General features: G+C 45.4%; 1 protein-coding gene across 2 annotated transcripts in view; it reads right to left on the bottom strand.

The window, feature by feature from the left end:
• CUL2 (cullin 2) overlaps window positions 1-20197 on the bottom strand; it is a 123045-nt gene that overhangs the window by 26503 nt on the left and 76345 nt on the right. For both annotated transcript variants that reach the window (XM_068238600.1, XM_068238599.1), the window contains exons 9-13: window positions 19842-19952; window positions 14125-14287; window positions 5925-6049; window positions 3115-3222; window positions 1393-1452 (exon numbers count right to left, since the gene is read on the bottom strand). In XM_068238600.1, the coding sequence (XP_068094701.1) occupies window positions 1393-1452; window positions 3115-3222; window positions 5925-6049; window positions 14125-14287; window positions 19842-19952 (567 nt within the window). The remainder of the gene's footprint in view (window positions 1-1392; window positions 1453-3114; window positions 3223-5924; window positions 6050-14124; window positions 14288-19841; window positions 19953-20197) is intronic.

The following is a 20197-nucleotide window of genomic DNA, read 5'->3' as shown; positions in this document are numbered from 1 at the left end:
TCCGCACGATGTCGGTAGAATCAATATGGCTTTATTCAATCAATACACATGACAGGGTAAAATCCAACACCACATGCTGAGAACATGGCAATTGTGTTTAGTGGTCTACAATGCAAATTATGTGCGATGGACCACAATGCCTCCTGTGCTGGGAAGGACTGTAGTAAATTAATGGTCTGTACACACATTCAATTGTTATCTGTAGATGACTGGCCAATGTTACCACTTCCAGGTAGTATGAGAGCTTACCTACACAGTCTGTTCACTGGATTTAAAATCTGTTAGCCCTCATACTACATAGCAGTGGCAAAATGAGTCAGTCATCTGAAGATTAAAATTAGATGTGTGCACGAAGCCTAAAGGTAGCCATCCATCTATCGATGATGGGCAGATTCGACCAACAGACATCTCTCTCTAATTGAATCTGATTTCCTGCTGAAAATGAACAGAAATCGGCCTTGTGACGCCGCATCTGGCTGCCTCGCCGCTGTCCCCCTAATGTTAAATATCCCCCATGCCCAGTGCAAGTTATACATTACCTGTCCGCGATCTCTGCTGGCTCCGGGCGCATTCCGTTCTCCAAACCTGCATGCCACGTGGTTGCCTGAAATTGGTCGCATTGTCGGTCGGGCATGCACTTGGCGGCACACATTTTCATTGGATTTGATTTTAATAATCAAATCAGATGGTCAAACGGCTGCCAAGTCACCTGATGTATGGCTACCTTAAAGAGGCTCAGAGACGGGATAAAGTACAGCGCTGATACTTACTCGGGGCTTCCTCCTGCCCCATAAACACGTCTAAGTCCCACGCCGTCCTCCCGCGGTCTGACGTTCAGCGGTAATCTCCATTACTAGCCACAGTCGATGCCAGTCAGGGTCTACTGCGCATGCGCAGACCTCCCACGCATGCGCAGTAGACCCGGCCTGACGTCACTGAGGCCAGTAATGAAGCTCACCACGGCTGAACGGCAGACCGCAGGAGGATGGTGTGGGACTTAGAGGTGTTTATGGGGCAGGAGGAAGCCACGGCTAAGTATCAGCGCTGTACTTTATCTTGTCTCTGAGCCTCTTTAAGTGTTTATATATGCACATGGGGAAATTTCAGTCAGGTTGGTCTGAATAAATGGTAATTCCCCATAGTAATTTAAACTAAATAGAAAAAAAAATTGATCACTATACAGATATTTTGCATTTATAAAATAAATAAGGAAAACTAAGTGAACATTGCCAGGTGTATGCAGGTCAACAAATTTTATGTAAAAAAGTAAGACATTCAAGTTAGGACGACATTAAAATGTACACAGCGAACTTGTTGGGAAAACTTGACTGAGCATACGAGTATATTAGGCATAACAGATGAAATAAAATGCAATGACTACAGACAGCTTACCAGCTCAGGTGCTTTGCAGACGGATTTAGGTTCTCTGTAGTTGACAACACACGTAAGAGCCTGCAAGGACCAAGCAAAACATTCTCATCATTCACAGGTATAACAAGATGTCTGACATTATCCACCCAACTACGTAATGTTGTTGAAAGAGAGCTCAGATCACTGGCCCAATAGTACCCCTTGTGGGAAAGGTCTACATCAATAGACCAATGGCGAGTCCCAGCAGTTGTCAAGGGGCTCCTCAAACTAAATTTTAAGAAGACACCTGGGGATTCAGGGTTAAAACTAGGGATAGTCAAACAATTCCAGGTTTATGCAGGATTATGCAAATTTTGCATACAAATGTATGAAGCTTGAAAACAGAACAAATTCTACCTTGGCGAGATTTGATTGGTTCATTTTGAAGCTGCATACATTTGCCTGCATAATTTGCATAATCCTGCATCAATTAGATATTATTTGCATTTCACTGACCATCCCTAGTTAAAACTATTATGGTATGTAATTACCCTGAAAATTACACAGCCGGATAGTAATGATTTTTTCTTTCAGGAAATTTAAAAGAATTTATTTTTGCACATAAATTCCCTTCCTTTCTGAGCTGAGTGATAGGTTTCTTATCACCAGGTTAAAGCAGATGAAAGGATACTGCGTCTGTATCAGCTCTGGTGGGGGTCTATGATACCAGAGAGGACAGCACTGTTGACAAGTATTGGGAGGGAGAGGATAGTGTAATGGTTAAGGGCTCTGCTTCTAACACAGGCGACCTGCGTTCAAATCTTGGCTCTGCCTGTTCAGTAAGCCTGCACCTATTCAGTAGGAGACCTTAGGCAAGACTCCCTAACGCTGCTACTGCCTATAGAGTACATCCTAGTGGCTGCAGCTCTGGCGCTTGGAGTCCGCCAGGAGAAAAGCGCTATATAAATGTTCTGTGTCTGTGTCTCTTGTAATCATTAACTAATTAACCCCCACCCCTCTCCCTGACATCATCTGTAGATTACCACTCTTCTGCTTACTAAAAAGTCCCGTTAAAATAATACAAATAATGCAGCCTTCACATCTTTATTATTAAAGGGTCACTTTAGTAATAGGAAATATTTAAAGGAAACCTGTAACTTACAAAAAAAAAAAAGCACAAAAGCACCATACATCCTTACTAGCAGAGGAAAGCCTGTGGATGGTCCAGAGGCTTCCCAATGCATCTTGGAGCCCATCTGATCAGAACATATCTGACAATGTCGATTATAGCTGTGCCTGCATAGTAAGCTGATGCCACTCATTCACAAGCGGCTTTGGGCTACTGCACAGATGCGTCTGTTTGCACCCAATGCGCAGTACAGGCAAACTACTACATGGAGGGGAGCATGATGGCAAAGAAAAAGAGCCCTGGCCAACAACAGTGAGGTCAAAGAGGACATCGGAAGCCTCTGGGCTATGTGTGTGTGGTTTTTTTTTTTCACAGGGTTGCTTTAAAGTACCATATAAGTTACAGGGTGGCTTTAAACAACCATGTGTTTTCTAACAAATATATATTTATCATTTTCTTTGGTTATTTCAGAGAATAAAGCCCTTGTAGAGCAGTTCCCTCAAATCAACCAGTTAGATTCCTTCTTCACAGATGGAACCCAGTTAGTGGTTTGTGGTAAATGCTCCTCCTTCCAGTTTTCTCATCTTGATACATTTGCCCCATTAAGTGTTTTTGCATTTGGCAGGTTTCCTTACCTTGTCTAGTGCACTCATAAAATGTTGATCACCATTTAAAACAGTGTTGACAAGCTGAACAAATTTACTGTGGACTTCTAAGACGGACTCCACAAATTGGGTTGGCATCTGAAAGCAGCATAGAAAAAAAAAAAAGAAGTTGAATGAATTATAAAGATGTTTGAAAATGGGCAGATCTTTAACGCAGAACTTACCATCAGGGTCTGTAGAAGTGTAATGGCTGGTATACATCATGCAATTTTCCTGTGGGATCGTTGGGGAATTTTCCGTTGTAGGATCACTTTCAGCACGTCCGATATAGAAAGGGACCGATTTTGAGATCAGTGCTCAGTGCTGTCCAAAATCAATCCCTTTCTCAATCAGAAATTTGAGAACGATGGAAAAGTTGCATGGTGTGTACCAGACAGAGTCAGGTCAGCTTTAGGAATAAGTATAGGATGGATAGGATTGGGTTAATGACCGATTGACAGGTTATGCTTTCCTAATCATACTGATAAAGGTTTAATGCCATGTTTAATAAAGGAGATCCCTTCATAATGGGAGTGGAGATCCTCCGGCCTGTAGAAAGGGGGGCCACTCCAAGCTGCTTCCTTCTCCCTTTCTGTGGTGGTTTCCATTCTCCTCTCACAATGGTGACCCTTATGTTGCAGGTGTGGGTGTGTGTGTGTAAAATTAAGCAATTTGGAGTATTTGTTATTTTACAATAGGATCATGTGGAACATGTATGTAAATTATGGTGATGTAAAATTAGACATATTTGTATTCATTTTAGGTTATTTGTTTGTATTGTCCCGAGGAAGCGGACAGACCTGTGAAACGCATTGTCTACAATTAACTACTTTATAATAAAGACTCCTTATGGCCTCTTGCACACTGCAAGTGATTCCGATTCAGATTCCGCTTTTTAATCAGTTTTTACATCCGATTCCGATTTGCAGTTTGCTCCTTGCACACTGCAAATCGGAATCTGAATCTGAATCGGATGTAAAAACTGATTAAAAAGCGGAATCTGAATCGGAATCACTTGCAGTGTGCAAGAGGCCTAAATCCTATCCGAGTGAATCTTCTTTGGAGGTAAAATACCTCTTACTATATTACTGTACAGTAATTTTACTTCTGCTGGGAATACACGGGTCGAACCGGCGGCCGATTAGCCGCCGGATCGACCCCAGCCGAGTCCCAGCGTGCGCGCGGATCGATTACCGCTCATCCCCGCCGGCGCTCCTTATTAGCCGCTCGATTCCCTGCCATTGTTCGCCGGCGGGGATCGAGTGGGCGGGGACCGAGCGGGGTCATCGGACCTGCTGAATATTATCAGCTGGCCGGATCAGCTGCTCGATACACGGTACAGAAACGTACCGTGTATCCCCAGCATTAGACACATTAGTAGAGAACCAGGGCACCTCCCCAAACCTCTTAAAGTGGGATTGTCACCATAAAAATCACATTTCAACAGCAACTGGTCTGAGAGTGTATTAAGTGATAAAGATGCTAATCCTGCTTTAAAAACGTTTTCTGCTGTTAAGATTTGGCGTAAACACATACTGAAAGGGAACCTAAACTGAGAAGGATGTGGATTTTTCCTTTTAAAATAATACCAGGTGCCTGACTCTCCTGCCGATTCTGTGTCTAATACTTTCAGCCACAGCCCCTGAACAAGCATGCAGACCAGGTGCTCTGACTGAAGTCAGACTGGATTAGCTACATGCTTGTTTCAGGTCTGTGATTCAGCCTCTACTGCAGAAAAAGAGACCAGTTGGACTGCCAGGCAACTGGTATTGTTTAAAAAGAAACATCCATATCCCTCTCAGTTTAGGTTCGCTTAAAGGAGCACTGGCCCTTTAGTAGCAGTTGATATGACAAAACTAGTCGGGCGGGGACACCAATGAGGAACTAGTGGAGCGCACAACGTGGAGGCCGCGGCGTGTAGGAACTTGTATACCAAGCGTCCGTAGATGTAAAAGCCCAGCCGGATGGTCACCGTATGGGGGAGAGCCCAGTAAAACTCTATGCCCTATATATGCTGTGGAACATGCGAGTGTGCATTTTTAATTTTTTTAATAAATTTCTGGATGGTTTTACGCTATGGGAGCCTTGTGCTTTTACTTTGAGGTGCAATTCTTGTGAAGAGTATACAGTGGCAGCAAGCAGAGGATCGTTAAAGACTGGGGATTACCTTGGAGTATCCCGCAGGCGTTCTATGACCCACTTGGTTGAAGGTCATTGAATAAGGGTGAGTGCCCACTCTGTTGGGTGTGGTGGAGGTGTAGGAACACTGAAGCACCTTGTAACTGTGAAGCTTGTGAACACACAAGGACTGTCATTGTGCTGGCAGCACTGTATGGACTCTATTGGTTGTTCATTGCTGTAGGACTGTAACCACAAGTGTAGCGCAGTTCTAGCCAATATTGTGTGCATCCATTGTTTTATTGAACACGCACCACCTTTTATTGTGTATTTTGCACATTGAGTATATCGCAGATTGCATATCAGCGCTGTGTATTGCATATAAGTTAGTACAACACATGTGTTATGTAAGTAGATCAAGTATTTATCTACTTATATGTGTGTTTTATTCCCTGGTATAGTATGGCTAATCCTACTGCTTTAAACAATCTAGCTTATTATTTTTTATCTACAGAAGAGTTACATTGCAATAGGTCCACTTATGTCTCTATCCCAACAACAGTAATCAATTCCTAAAAGGACAGGGCAGGAAAATCTTTAACTGGTGTCCTGCTTCCTCCAAGTACGGTACAAGTATGTAACCCAGAGTAGACATGTCCTGCAGAAAACAAGGGAACACTCACATTTTCCTGAGAAAGATTACTAACAGCTCTAAGGCCCTCATCATGGATATGGTTCTGTAATTCCTGAATCATATGAGGTAAACCATTGGATACGGCACGAAGAAGGGTATACATGTTGGCCATATCTGCAAAGAAACAGAAGCCAATTATATTTACTGCTAACAACCAATTTAATCACCTATTCAGGTATACGTAAAGTAGTAACAATAACGACACCAATAAAACTTTTTTTTTTTAATTGAGGCCCAAAAAATTACATGAGGGCCAAAAAAATTAATGCATCTTTTCTTACCTGGGGCTTCTTCCAGCCCCTAGAAGTGTCTTTGTCCCTCAACGCATTTTCTGTAAAAAGGCCACTGCAGCTTTAAGGTCTCGCTGCAGGGCCGCACAACTCAACACACAAGTGATTCCCCCCCTTTTCTCCCCAAAAACTGAGCTCTCTGTTAGTGGGGTCTGATCGCTCCCCCAATGTTAATTTTTTTTATATTTTTCTGTTTATTTTTTCTAATATTCTTTTTTTTTTAATTTACAAATCCCTTCCTCCCCTAGCCAGCCTATGACAGCGATCGGCTGTCATAGGCTTCAGCCAATGAGAGCTGATTGCTCTCTTGCCACAGAGTACAGCGCTGCCTTAGATCGCAGCGCTGTAAAGGTATATTAGACGGCGGTTTCATCGTCTAACAGTCTCTGAGTGGCAATCGCAGCTGGGAGTCCAAGCGGAGATGCGCACGCATTGGCGCGCGCAATCACCTGCTAGCCCCATTGACAGCTGTCAATCGGCGTGGAGCAATCCTGGGGCTGCCGTCGCGTTCACACCAATCGGCGTGGAGCATATCTACATAGCTTTGAGTCAGCAACAATAAAATGCTTTTCAGACGTCTCTCAGCATAGCCTGTGTGAAAGAAATGCCACTTGCATCCCAGCTGTTTTGTAACAAGTTTGTGTCAGCAATGGGGGGGGTCGCAGTACTCCATAGTAATGCCCCGCCAATCATGCCATTATTGCCCCACTGCAATACACTCGCCATGCCGTCTCTATGATAGCAGAGCTCTGTCCGCCTTTCAGGAGCAGTTTCATTGGCTCCTGGCCCTGTCATCACTGTAAGCCAATCCCAGTAAGGACGACCTTGGGGTCGGTCTCTGCACCGTGCGCGGAGACCGGGACGGCGGCGGAGAGCGGAGCGGTCAGCGTGGGACTGTCGGCTGTAAGGGGCTGGAGAAAGCCACAGGTGAGTAAAGCTTTTTTTCTTTTTTAAATGCCTGATGATTCCTTTAAGGGGGCAGAGACTGCTGGTACAGAAATGGTTAAAGATAAACATACTAAATAAAATAGATAGAATAAAACTACGCATGGCACAACTGGTGGGATGTTTTAGAGCAGTGTTTCTTACCATTTTAATGGTATGTATGTGAAGTTATTTATTATTTTGATTATATTTTTCTTATTGTATATCAATTCAATATGAATAAGGGACTAGAGCAATGTCCCCTTCAACTACAATTAAGGAACAGATGTTTCACTTCAAAAGACCACCTGACTGTCTGATATTCAACTTCCACTGCCTTTTTATTCATTTATCACCTCAGAACTGTACAGCAGATGTCCACTGCAACTTACAAGGACTGAAGGAAATTACACCCTATCAATCATGCATTCTATTGACTGACTATTTCCTGAATTACCTCTGTCCCGTGGGACAATTGTAAACTGAAACAGTACCTGTATTTGCATATGCTTGTCTGAAAAAATAATAATATACCGTATATACTCGCAAGTAAGCCGACCCCCCAACTTTTACCTGAAAAACCAGGAAAAAATGATTGACCCCCATATAAGCCGGGGGTAGGAAATGCTAGCCGTGTGATCCCCCCAGTGTGTCCCAGTATAGCTAGTATAGTGCCCAGTATAGCTAGTAAAGTGCCCAGTATGGGTAGGTAGTCCCCCAGTATTGCTAGTATAGTGTCCCAGTATACTGCGCAGTATGGGTAGGTAGCGACCCAGTATAGCTAGTCAAGTGCCCAGTAAAGCTATTAAAGTGCCCAGTATGGGTAGATAGTCCCCCAGTATAGCTAGTAAAGTGCCCAGTATAGCTAGTATAGTGTCCCAGTATACTGCCCAGTATGGGTAGGTAGCGCCCCAGTATGGCTAGTATAGTGCCCAGTATGACTAGTATAGTGCCCAGTATGGGTAGGTAGCGCCCCAGTATAGCGCCCAGTATAGCTAGTATAGTGCCCCAGTATAGCTAACAGTGCCCAGTATGGCTAGTAAAGTCCCAGTATGGGTAAATGGGTGGGTAGGTAGGTAGTGCCCCTCCCCGCTCCCCCCGCGGCCGCCGCTGCTATTACCTTAGCCGGTGCCGCTTCCTCTATCCCCGTCCTGCTCGTACGGTAACTAATTCACAGCAGCGCGCCCCACGGCGGCCGCTGTGATGAGGGAGGAAGCCTAGAGAGGGCGGCTTCCTGTAGCGGCGATATGAACGGCGATCCCGTTACTATGGGAACCGCTCTCTTTGGTTTCCTCCCTCATCACAGCAGCCGCCGTGGGGCGCGCTGCTGTGAATTAGTTACCGTACGAGCAGGATGGAGATAGAGGAAGCGGCGCCGGCTAAGGTAATGGAAGCGGCGGCCGCGGGAGCTTTGGGGGGGGAGAGACATATATATATATGTATATATATATATATATATATATATATATATATATATGTATATATATATATATATATATATATATATATATATATATATATATATATATATATATATATATATATATATATATATATGTATGTATGTATGTATGTATGTATGTATGTATGTATGTATGTATGTATGTATGTATGTATGTATGTATGTATGTATGTATGTATGTATGTATGTATGTATATATATATATATATATATATATATATATATATATATATATATATATTAGACATAGATATAAGTAGCGTATATACTCGCATATAAGCCGACCCGCATATAAGCCAAGGGCCGAGGTACACATGTTTCTCCCAGAAAGCAGGAAAAAGTTATTGACTCATGTATAAGCCCCCTCCCCTGTATAGCCCCGTCACTAGATGATGTCATAGATATGAGACAGCGATTTCCGCACAAGAACAACACCCAATCATTGCACCGCTGACACGTTGCTTGCACGCTCCGCTCCACAAGCCAGGGGACACAGGCAGTCTTGAGCAACACACTCTGCACACCATGTTGCAAGGGATGCGGAGCATGGACATGGCAGAGAGCCACCTGGCAAGAGCAGGATCACTAGTGCACGATCCTTACATTCCTCTGCCAGTAACAAAACATGCTCCACTATCCATTCTGCTCCAAGCCGAGGGGGTAACACTTCAGCACATTTTTGTGAATATATAATTGGTCCCTGAAGATGAATAAACCAGAGTGTAGGTCCTGCATTTGAGTGTGCCAGTTCTATGCTTTCCTGTTCAGATAAACTACTTTTGCATCACTTGAAAGCCAGGAAGTTGAATTTCACCGGACCACTTTTTGAAAGTATTTGCTCATCAAGTACCCCGCAATATAGTGAAGATTATCTCTAGTACCCCATGACAAAGAACTATTACATCACTGTACATGGAAATTGGTTCTACACAATTTCCAAGAATTTACAGTGGAGTCTCATTTATCCGGCACATGCGGGGATTGTCTGACGAAGGCGTGGTCACGCCGAAGCACGTCGTGGCCCCGCCCACTGCATCCTGCTCTCGCTCACAACATTGCTCCTGCTGCCCTGGCCAGGCACAGGAGTGTGGAGAGTTCTGCCGGCACGCCTGACAAGCGCATTGTTTCTCTACACACTGTAAGTGTATCTATTCAGCGTGTCTATTTCAAGTAAAAGGTTAATGCACCAAAGAGCGCTCTTGTTTTTTCATTCTCTGTTTAGGATCACTGGCACCACCCAGCACTTGGAGAAGCACCTGCATTCCTTTCCTAAATCCACCTGAGTATTAAGGCAGCGCAGGTCTAGTTTTATCGGGGATTGCCTGATGTGTGTTCTTGCTGGTTGCTTGAGAAGTCAAACAACAGGTGTAGAACACTAACCTCTTCACCCCGCCCCCCCCCCCCCCCCCCCATCCTGATGACAGGCAGAGTGAGTGCACAGCGCAAGTCACTTATGGATCATCAGTATGCCGGTCTTCTCTACTGTAGCTCCCAGCAGCTTTGCGGCATCTTCCATGCAGGGCTCAAAACTCTCCGAGTGCAGAGAGGTGGTTTAACCCCCATCAGCTGCAAATGTGTTTAGTCATTTGTGCAACGGGCAGACAGATGGTTGCCTTGAGCAAGTTTTTCCTTGATGAAGGGGCCCTGTGTGGTTCTGAAATGTTGGGTTTTTAAATTTTCTATCAAAAAAAGAGCCATATGGGATGTGCCAGCCTATGCTTACATAAATTCTACAGGGGTGTCATCCCCGTTATTCGCTCTAGCACTCCAGAGACCCAGTGTTCTCCCCAGGGCTAATTAGGTGAGCGGGCCGCCCGGCTGATTTGAAACCCTGCCTGCCTGTTGTCATGTGCTTGCCTAGCTTCTAGAATCCAGTGCTGTAATCCTATTTAAACTGCACATAGGAGCGCTCCAATGCCTGCTTTAAAGGGAAGGTTCACGGTCCCTAAAAAAAAAAATAAAAATGCTTATCCACTTACCTGGGGCTTCCTCCAGCCCATGGCAGGCAGGACGTGCCCTCGGTGCCGCTCCGCAGGCTCCCGGTCTCCTCCGGTGGCGCACCCAACCTGGCCAGGCCGGCTGCCAGGTCGGGCTCTTCTGCGCTCCAAAATGCGCCTCACGGCGGCGCGCTGATGTCATAGGACGTCCTCCGGGCTGTATATCGGACGTCCTTCGCGCTATACAGCCCGGAAGACGTCCGATGACGTCAGTGCGCCGCCGTGAGGCGCATTTTGGAGTGCAGAAGAGCCTGACCTGGCAGCCGGCCTGGCCAGGTCGGGTGCGCCACCGGAGACCGGGAGCCTGCGGAGCGGTGCCGAGGGCACGTCCTGCCTGCCACTGGCTGGAGGAAGCCCCAGGTAAGTGGATAAGCATTTTTTTTTCAGGGACCGTGAACCTTCCCTTTAAATCAGCGCCAGCTCTCGCATGCACAATAGCAAAAGCTGAGGCTGTACACTGCAGCAGCGCTTCTCTGCCTGTCACCTCGAGCTTTCTGGTGAGGCAGAGATTGGCTGGGCGGGTTGTAAGGGGCGGGACTCCTGCTCCGATTCTCCCTCCCGCCCTCCGACGAGAAGTAGGAACTATGGTATGAGGGGCCTCTCTCTTGTCAATGAAAATAGAGGCAGCCAAGAACCCACGGACAAACATCCCTGGACAATAGCAGCAGCTTCCAGGAGTAACAGAGATGAGAGCCACGTGGGTCCAGCAGTCAGGGACAGCTGCAGAGCTGCTAATTTATTCTCTCCTTCCTCCCCCAGACTGCAGGTAACCACCATGCCATAGTATGTGAAAACGGCAGCTGCTGGTCTAATCCAACTGGGGCATAGCCCCCAACCGTCCCGTTTTCGGCGGGACAGTCCCGATTTGGGGGGGCTGTCCCGCTATCCCGTTATGACCCCCAGTGTCCAGGGCGGCTGGGGGGGTCAGATGTGCAAAAGAAATGATCGAGGCCCCAGCCGGCGGATGAGGTGTGTGGGATGCGGGTCTGGGATAGTATTGTCCCCCCCCCTCCCTCCCTCCGAATGTGCCGCAGCGGAGCGGGCAGTCTTACCATTCTTTCTCGCGTACGGGCATCTCTTGCTTCCATCTACTTCCTGTGACGTCACAGGAAGCGGAGAAGACCAGATGCCCGTACGCGAGAAGGAATGGTAAGACTGCCCGCTCCGCTGCGCTCTTATCTCTGCATACAGGGGGACACTGGGGGGCACATTCGGAGGGAGGGGGGGACAATACTATCCCAGACCCGCATCCCACACACCGCATCCGCCGGCTGGGGCCTCGATCATTTCTTTTACCTCCTCACCCATGGGCGCCCTCTCCCTACCCACAAATATTTTTTTTACTAAAGGATATATATATATATATATATATATATATATATATATATATATATAATATGATTGACTAGGGGTGTGTCAGGGGGTGTGGTTGGGGTGTGTGTCAGGGGCTTAAGTGTCCTGCTGTCATCTCAAAAAGTTGGGAGGTATGAGCTGGGGGGAGGCACGGAGAGCAGGAGAAGTGATGCCACTTCAGAGCTTTGCATGTTTATTTTTTTTTTACTTTCATTTTGGGGGCAGAGGAGACACAGCCATGCACAGCATGTTTAGTGACAGGCTGTCTGCCTCCTGTGCACTCGTCTCCTGCTATGTCTGCCCCCCCCCCCCCCAGCTTGTATCTGTCTGTAGTGCTCCCCCTTCACAAACACGCTGCGGGAACTTAGTGGAGCTGAACTCTTGCACATGACAGAAGGAAAGCAGATAAATGCACCCTGTGTTTAGAGAGAAGAGCCTGTGTAATTTGATCTTTTCCTGTGTCACATGACTGGCATTTCAGATAGGGCAGATATACTCATTTCAAATCACTGGATGTTAACCCTATGTCTGTTTCCAAGAAAGCAGGAAGTAGAAACTGCAGATTTATTTTAGGATTTGTATCAGCTGTGACAAAGAAATGCTTTTACTTCAAGGTTGCTCTATGCTGTCGTGTATCTTTTAGAGCAGAGAGGAAGTTCTGAGTTCCAGTCCGCTTAAAAAGGGACCTGGGCACTTTAATCTGAATCAATGCTAATGCTAGGTACACACAATGCAATTTTCTGATATTTACTGTCAAATCGATTATTCCCAACATGTCCGATCTGAATTCCACACGATTTCCTATAGAAGTGAACAGAAAATCGGAAATCAGATTGGACATGTTGGAAATTGTCAATCTGACAGTAAATCTGTCAGAAAATTGCATTGTGTGTACTTGGCTACATCGGCTTGCCTCCTCATCCTCCTTTTATTCTGTAAGCAGAGTTGCACTGGCCCTGCTCTCCCCCCCCCCCCCTCGCACGCCACCCGGCTACATTTTCATGCCACCCGGCTGGAAAAAATGTCTGGGGAGAACACTGGAGACCCTATAAGGTTCAATCCTCTTGTGAGTGTGAGTCAATTCTCAGAAACCGAACTCAACTAACCAGCAGTCTCAACCAACCAGCACAAATCACCGGCAGTACTCACAATAGGGAAGGCAAACCTTTTTGGGCTGTTTGTGGGCTCTGCTGTGCTTAAAGGGAACCTTAACTGAAAGGGATATAGATGTTTCCTTTTAAACAATACCAGTTGCCTGGCAGTCCTGCTGATCTCTTTGACTGCAGTAGTGGCAGAATCACACACCTGAAACAAGCATGCAGCTAATCCAGTCTGACTTCAGTCAGAGCATCTGATCCACATGCTTGTTCAGGGGCTGTGGCTAAAAGTATTAGAAACACCGGATCAGCCGGAGAGTCAGGCAACTGGTATTATTTTCCAGAAAAATCCATATCCTTCTCAGTTTAGGTTCCCTTTAAAGTGAATCTGTAGTGTTATTAAAAATGAAAAACAGATACTCACCTAAGGAGAGGGAAGGCTCTGGGTCCTACAGAGCCTTCCCGTTCCCCTGCCAGTCTCCCCGTTCTCCTGCAGGCGGCTCCGTTTAAATCTCTTGCCATGGGAGACTTCAGCAATCTTTGGAAGTGCTCGGGTTCCCCGATCTCTGTATTGCGCACACCCGAGTGCCCTCGCCTGTTCAAAGTACAGAGAGGCCCGTCTTCGGAAAGCCTGTGTGCTTTCGAAGACTGCCGAAGTCCTCCCAACCCGGCAGAGAGCAGTCGGGCCTGCAGGGGAACGCCACAGAAAGGCTCATTAGGATCCAGGGCCTTCCCTTTCCTTAGGCGAATATTATTTTTTATTTTTAAAAAAGCTTCAGACTCCCTTTAGTTAATATACTTTCGATTACTGCGTTTTAACATCCAATACAGAGTGCATGGTAGGTATACAGAGTGGGGTATAGTACTGTGTTAACTAGGTCTATTTTTGAACATTGAGCCTCAAGTACCCAGAAAGCACACCTTATCCGGTATTCGCCGATCCTCGCCTATGCCAAATAACTGAGACTCTACTGTATTGCTGTGCGCACACGGCAGTATTACCGCTGTTATGTCCAACAACCCCAGTGTGGAGTTCTGCCTTTTTTCCATCAACACTGTTACTCACCACTTCTCCTTTCTTGCCTAATGATAGTGTGACATTCTGCGTGTAGAAACTGCAAGTGGTCGGCGACCATTCTCTGTTGGCATTCATGAATCACTTTAGTATAAGAACTGGGATTTAAATACTTCCTACATCGAATCTCTTCATCTTTTAATCTACCTAAAATCTGCAAAAGAAACAGGGAAGAAAATATTACATAACGTGGGACACAGTTGCATTACACAATAATATGGTTAAAGGAATGTGTAGGACTTAATTAGGTAGATATAAAATATGACTAATTTTCTTGTTCATTTAGCAAATATTGATTTTTGTTAGGAGTAGGAGGAGAAGTGGACCAGATAGAAAGTTGGAGCTAGAGAATGTTTTTTTGGCAGGTGTATACTAACGTAAAATGCTAATGTACAAGTTGGAATTTAGATACCAAATACATGCAAGTAGTGTTGGTGTTTGAATCTGAAACAAATTGTCTCAAATTCACCCAACACGCCATTTCGGCACTATTCAACACTGAGCCTGCGGTCAGACAGGGTCAGGGGAAGTTCACCTACTTGTACTTTACGTCAAATTTCACGTGACTTCCTTCTTCCAAAACTGAAAGGAGGAAGTATTGCATGTAAGTGCTGAAGTGTGCTGTTCGGGAGAATTTGGAACGATGTTATATACAAATACAAACCCAATCACCTCTTATTAAGAATTTTGACCTAAAGAGGATCTGTAAAAAGAAAAGCATCTCCTGGGGAGTACTTACCTCGGGAGGAGGAAGCCTCTGGATCCTAATGAGGCTTCCCTTGCCCTCCCCTGTTCCGACCACCAGAGGTAAATAATTACCTGCCACAATCCAGCGAAGGCGCAGTAGCAGCTTTCATATCGGGCTCATGCGGAAATAGAGCACCATCAGGTCCACTCTACTGCGCCTGATGCTGGGTGAGGTAAAGAGTCCTGTGCCACAGACGACATCTTTGTCCAGAAATCAAGGTTTAGTCAGAATCGATACTTAACCCGGGGCTTACTCCCGCCTGCCCCATAAAAACGTGCGAGTCGCATGCCATCCTCCCGCGGTCTGCCCGGGGCTTCCTCCCGCCTGCCCCATAAACACATGCGAGTCCCATGCCATCCTCCCGCGGTCTGCCGTTCAGCCCTGTTAACTTGCTCAGTGACATCAGTCCTGGTCTACTGCGCATGCACAGTAGGTCCATGCATGCGCAGAAGACCCAGACTGGCCATGACTGTGCAAGTTACTGGGGCTGATCTTGACTGAACTGCAGACCGCGGAAGGATGGCGTGGGACTCACATTTATGGGGCAGGAGGCAGCTCCTGGTAAGTATCAATTCCGACTAAAACTTGATCTCTGGTTTCCTTTAACAGCTCTCTAAAAAAACCACTATGGTATTGTCTAAAACAGAACCAAACTGAATAGGATTTTCTTCCACTTTTGAATTTCCACTGTTGAATGGAACAAACATAATGTACCATTTCAAAACAATGGACAGAGTCATGCAGGGTCAGCTCTTTGTTCAGAGGAAAAGACTGGCTGGTGTATCACTCTAGGCTCCTCCCTGTTCACTTCTGTGGATGATGATGAATAGGGGGAAGAGTTTGGATAGAACACACACTACTATTCAGTCTAACAAAGCAACATCTGACATTAGCACTTGATTATTTCCCTGCAAGACCAGGTAATGAAAAAAATAAATAAATTATAATAATAATAATAATAATGCAAAATAGATTTATATGCAACGCACAAAACTTGGTTCATTGCAAATTATGATATATTCCACAAAACATGCATTAAAAACAAATTGGGTGCGAATGGAGCACTAGAACTAAAGTAGATTTTTCTTTGGGGTACCAGAAACCGCTCTGAAATATACGCAATACGTAGAGTGTACCCGAGACAATAAGTGACAAGATGAGATAAACTGTGTATGTACAGTACAAAACATAATAACTAGGCTGTTTTACTTGTTATATTTTGCTGCCTAAAAGCGTTAATTTCTAGGCATGGAAGTGACAGCTTTTGTCTTGTTGATAAGCAGCTCAGGATGACCCAAAACCACAAGGAAAGTATAGAGGGCCAAAAGAGACCGAAAAGCCCACCTACTAAAAAAGCAACACTTAGTGTGGTTCGCCTTCTTAAAACAGAAGGTATTTGTGATAATTCAGAATAAAGTGGGTAACCACCAGTGATGTTCACCGGATGAAATCCAAATAGGTTTTATTCGGATTTCATCCAGGTAATTAAAGTCTTACCCTCCAAGCGGGTCACAGGACTACGAAAACTTCCTTCTTCAACCCGGAAGGAACGCATCGTGGGAGGCGCCGAGGGACGGATCAAAGAAAACGTCTGATGGGTAAGATTAACCCCCCCCCCAGTGATTTAATTAGCAGGATGAAATCCAAACAAACCTATTCGGATATTTATTCCGAATACTTTTTTTTGAGCATCCCCGGTAACCACAGTTATGCAGGGAATACACGGTTCATTTCTGGCTCTCGATTCCCCTCTTGATCGTGTTTTGCCGCAGGATTCTGCAGTCGATTCTCTTATCTTCCGCTGGTTTTTCTTATCTTTTTCCATTCATTTCTATCAGAAATTGAGCGGCGAAAGAATCGAAAGGGAGATCGGACGTGTCTGAAATTATCTATCGAACCATCTAATCACCTCAAAAACGAACCTTGTATTCCCAGCATAACGCACTTTAGCTTGTCAGGAATATAGTAAACATCAATGATAAGCTCATTACAGCCATAACATTTTTCCAGCCGAATACAACTTCTGAGGGCAGGGAGAGATAAAATACATGGACTATTGACCTTTTTCTAAATCTGGAACACTAAAGGTGGCCACACACCATACATTTTTTTAAATATCTGTTTAATTTAAGAATTGCAATCAATTTTTCTGACTGATTGTAACATTTCAAAAATATGACCAATGTACCACACACGTATGTTCAATTTTTTCCTCAATTATGATAAAAATTATTGGAAACTCAGAGAAAAATGCTAGGGTAAGTATATTAATAAATTAACAATTCAACACACACCATACAATCTTTAGTAGAAATTGAAGAGAAATATCTGGCATTCCGGATCGATTTAAATTGGAAAAACCGGGAAATCCGATCGGATTTTTCAGTCGAATGAAAAAAAAAAAAAAAAAAAGCTTTCGATTTTTTCGAGAGATACAATCATTTTTATCGAATTACTGTAAAAGCAGTCATCATGCAGAATGTCAGTTTTATTTTCTGCGTGCGAACAACACAGTAAGTGTGCACTAGCACATTGATTAACATAAGTTTTTCTGTGCAGAAAACGCGCACGAAAACAGTCAAGTGTGTTCCCTGCCTTAAAGGGGCACTTCAGCGAAAAACTGTAAAATTTAAAATATGTGCAAACATATACAAACAAGAAGTAAATTTTTTCCAGAAGTGACAGGTTTTGGACTAGTCACAGCACTTAGTGAATGGCAGTTGCTCCGTCCAACTGCCAAAAAAACTGTGTAGCGAGCAGGGAAGCTGGCCAGCATCATTGTTTAAATCCTTTTTAGGGAATATCTTTATAAAGAATAAAAGCCTTGCTGAGAATCCCCTATGAAGAGATGGACTAGTCCAAAACCTGTCACTTCTGTCAGATTTCTATTGCCTACTGTAAGTGAAAGCATTATAGGAGAAAAGTAGGAGCTAGTCTACTTTAGGGGACCCACCGCAAATCCCCATAGACACTTTCAGCTGGGCTGCAGAAACGGAACAAATGTCCGCTTTCAACCCTCCTGGCGGTTAATTTTTTTTGCCAAAATGGCAAAAATCCTTTTTTTTTTAATTTTTTTTTTTGTTTCATGTAAAGCTACCAGAGTGGTAGCTACATGAAACACCACTAGAGGGCGCATGTGTCCCTCTAGTGCGATCGTCGCCGGCATCAATAGCAAACAGGGGAACGCGTATATAACGCGCTCCCCTGTTTGGCTTCTCCTGTCGCCATGGCGACGATCGGAATGACGTCATGGACGTCAGCCGACGTCCTGACGTCAGACACCTCCGATCCAGCCCATAGCGCTGCCCGGAACTCATTGGTCCGGGCAGCGCAAGGCTCTGGCGGGGGGGGGCCCTCTTGCGCCGCTGCGTACGGGCGATCGCCGCAGAGCGGCGGCGATCAAGCTGTACGCGCGGCTAGCAAAGTGCTAGCTGCGCGTACAGCATTTTAAATGGAGCAAATCGCTCCACCAGGGGCTGAGATATCTTCCTGCGCGGCATAGCCCGAGCTCAGCTCGGGCTTACCGCCAGGAAGGTTAACCACTTCCGGATACCGGGTGGTTTGGCTGATCTGTGCTGCGGGGGCTCTTCAGCCCGCAGCACAGATCAGAAATCAGGCAGGGCGATCAGACCTCCCCCCTTTTTTCCCCACTAGGGGATGTCCTGCTGGGGGGGTCTGATCGCCGCTGCGCTGCTGTGCCTAGCGGGGGGGGGGCTCCTCAAAGCCCCCCTCCGCAGCACTAGTCCTCCCTCTGCCTCCTTCCCTCCCTCTCCCGTCCCCTGTGTGCGGCGCAGGACGGAAAGCCGTCCTGCGCCGGATAGGATAGGCTTTAGCCTATCAGATGCCGGCGATCCCCGGCCAATCAGAGGCCGGGGATCGCCGATCTCCTCTACGGCGCTGCTGCTGCGCAGCGCCGTATATATGTAAACACCGGGGAAGATCTTCCCCGCGTGTTTACATTTACCCTGCGAGCTGCGATCGGCGGCTCGCAGGGTGTTCACGGAGACACCCTCCGTGAACTGACATGGAACGGCCGCTCATACGAGCGGCCGTTTCCATGGAAACCACTTCAGGATTCAGGGGCGTAGTTAAGCGTACGCAGAATCCTGAAGTGGTTAAACCCCTACAAGCCTTATACCCATGGATAGGTAAGCATATCCTCTAAGGAATTGTGAGGTTTTCGGTCCAAAAAAAGAGTTGAAATTGGCTGTGTGGGAGCCGCCGAACGGCCTTAATCTCGGTTCCGTCGGCTATCTTCGTTCTGCTGTGCAGGTCCTTTCTTCCTCCTCATTGGAGGGTTTGTTAGCTGCTAACAGAAGCTGGCACGCCCCCACCGAACAATCCCTCCAATGAGGAGGAAGAAACGACCTGCAGAGCAGAACCAAGATGGCTGACGGACCGGAAATTGTGGCCGTTCGGCGGCTCCTGTACAGTCAGTTACAACTTTTTTTTGTCCGAAACCCGCAAAATTCATTAGAGGGCATGCTTAGCTACCAGAGGATATAAGGCTTGTGGAGGTTTAAACAAGCAAACGGAAGACATTTGTTCCGTTTCTGCAGCCCATCTGAAATTGTCTATGGGGATTTGCGGTGGGTCCCCTAAAGTAGACTAGCTCCGAAAAGTAACTTATGGCTCATTTTACTCTGGAAGAAACGTACTTCTTATTTGTATATGTTTACACATATTTTAAATTTTACAGTTTTTCGCTGTAGTGCCCCTTTAAGCGGCTGCCACTGATTAGAGACTGTAAAACATTCAACCTACTATAAATGTTTAAATATAAAATAAAACCCTGAGATACTTAAAAAGTCATTTTTTAGGAGTCGGAGGATAAATATACAGTAATTATTTATATCATCAGTTTATTTTCACGTCAGGTTCACTTTAATATAATAAAACCTGTTCTGAATATAACAAAATGTAACACTGACAGAATTGAATAATAAGCAGCAAAGCTCACCTTTTCCATATATTGTGAACAATTTGATTCTTGTAATAAATTTGAAGCCTCTTGCTTGTAATACTCCCCCGTTTCAGCCAGAAAAGGCCACTCAAAAATTTCTTGATAAAACTGTAAACACGAAAATAAGTTGTGAACACAAATACCAAAAATAGAATGGAATAAAGAAACGTAGAAAACCGGCACTACCTGAAACTGACATGTTTCATGCAAATAGCCTACATCCAGCGTGGAGTGTTCAGCGTGCTCACTACTCAGTACTGTGAGATTAGCAGCCATGACGACCGTTTCACTCAGACGAGCTTCTTCCAAGGCAAAGGTTGCACCTCGGAAGAAGCTTGTTTGGGTGAAACATC

The sequence above is a fragment of the Hyperolius riggenbachi genome, chromosome 5 (genome assembly GCF_040937935.1).
Source record: "Hyperolius riggenbachi isolate aHypRig1 chromosome 5, aHypRig1.pri, whole genome shotgun sequence".
Classification (NCBI taxonomy): Eukaryota; Metazoa; Chordata; class Amphibia; order Anura; family Hyperoliidae; genus Hyperolius; species Hyperolius riggenbachi.
This window is presented reverse-complemented; position numbering and strand designations above follow the sequence as displayed.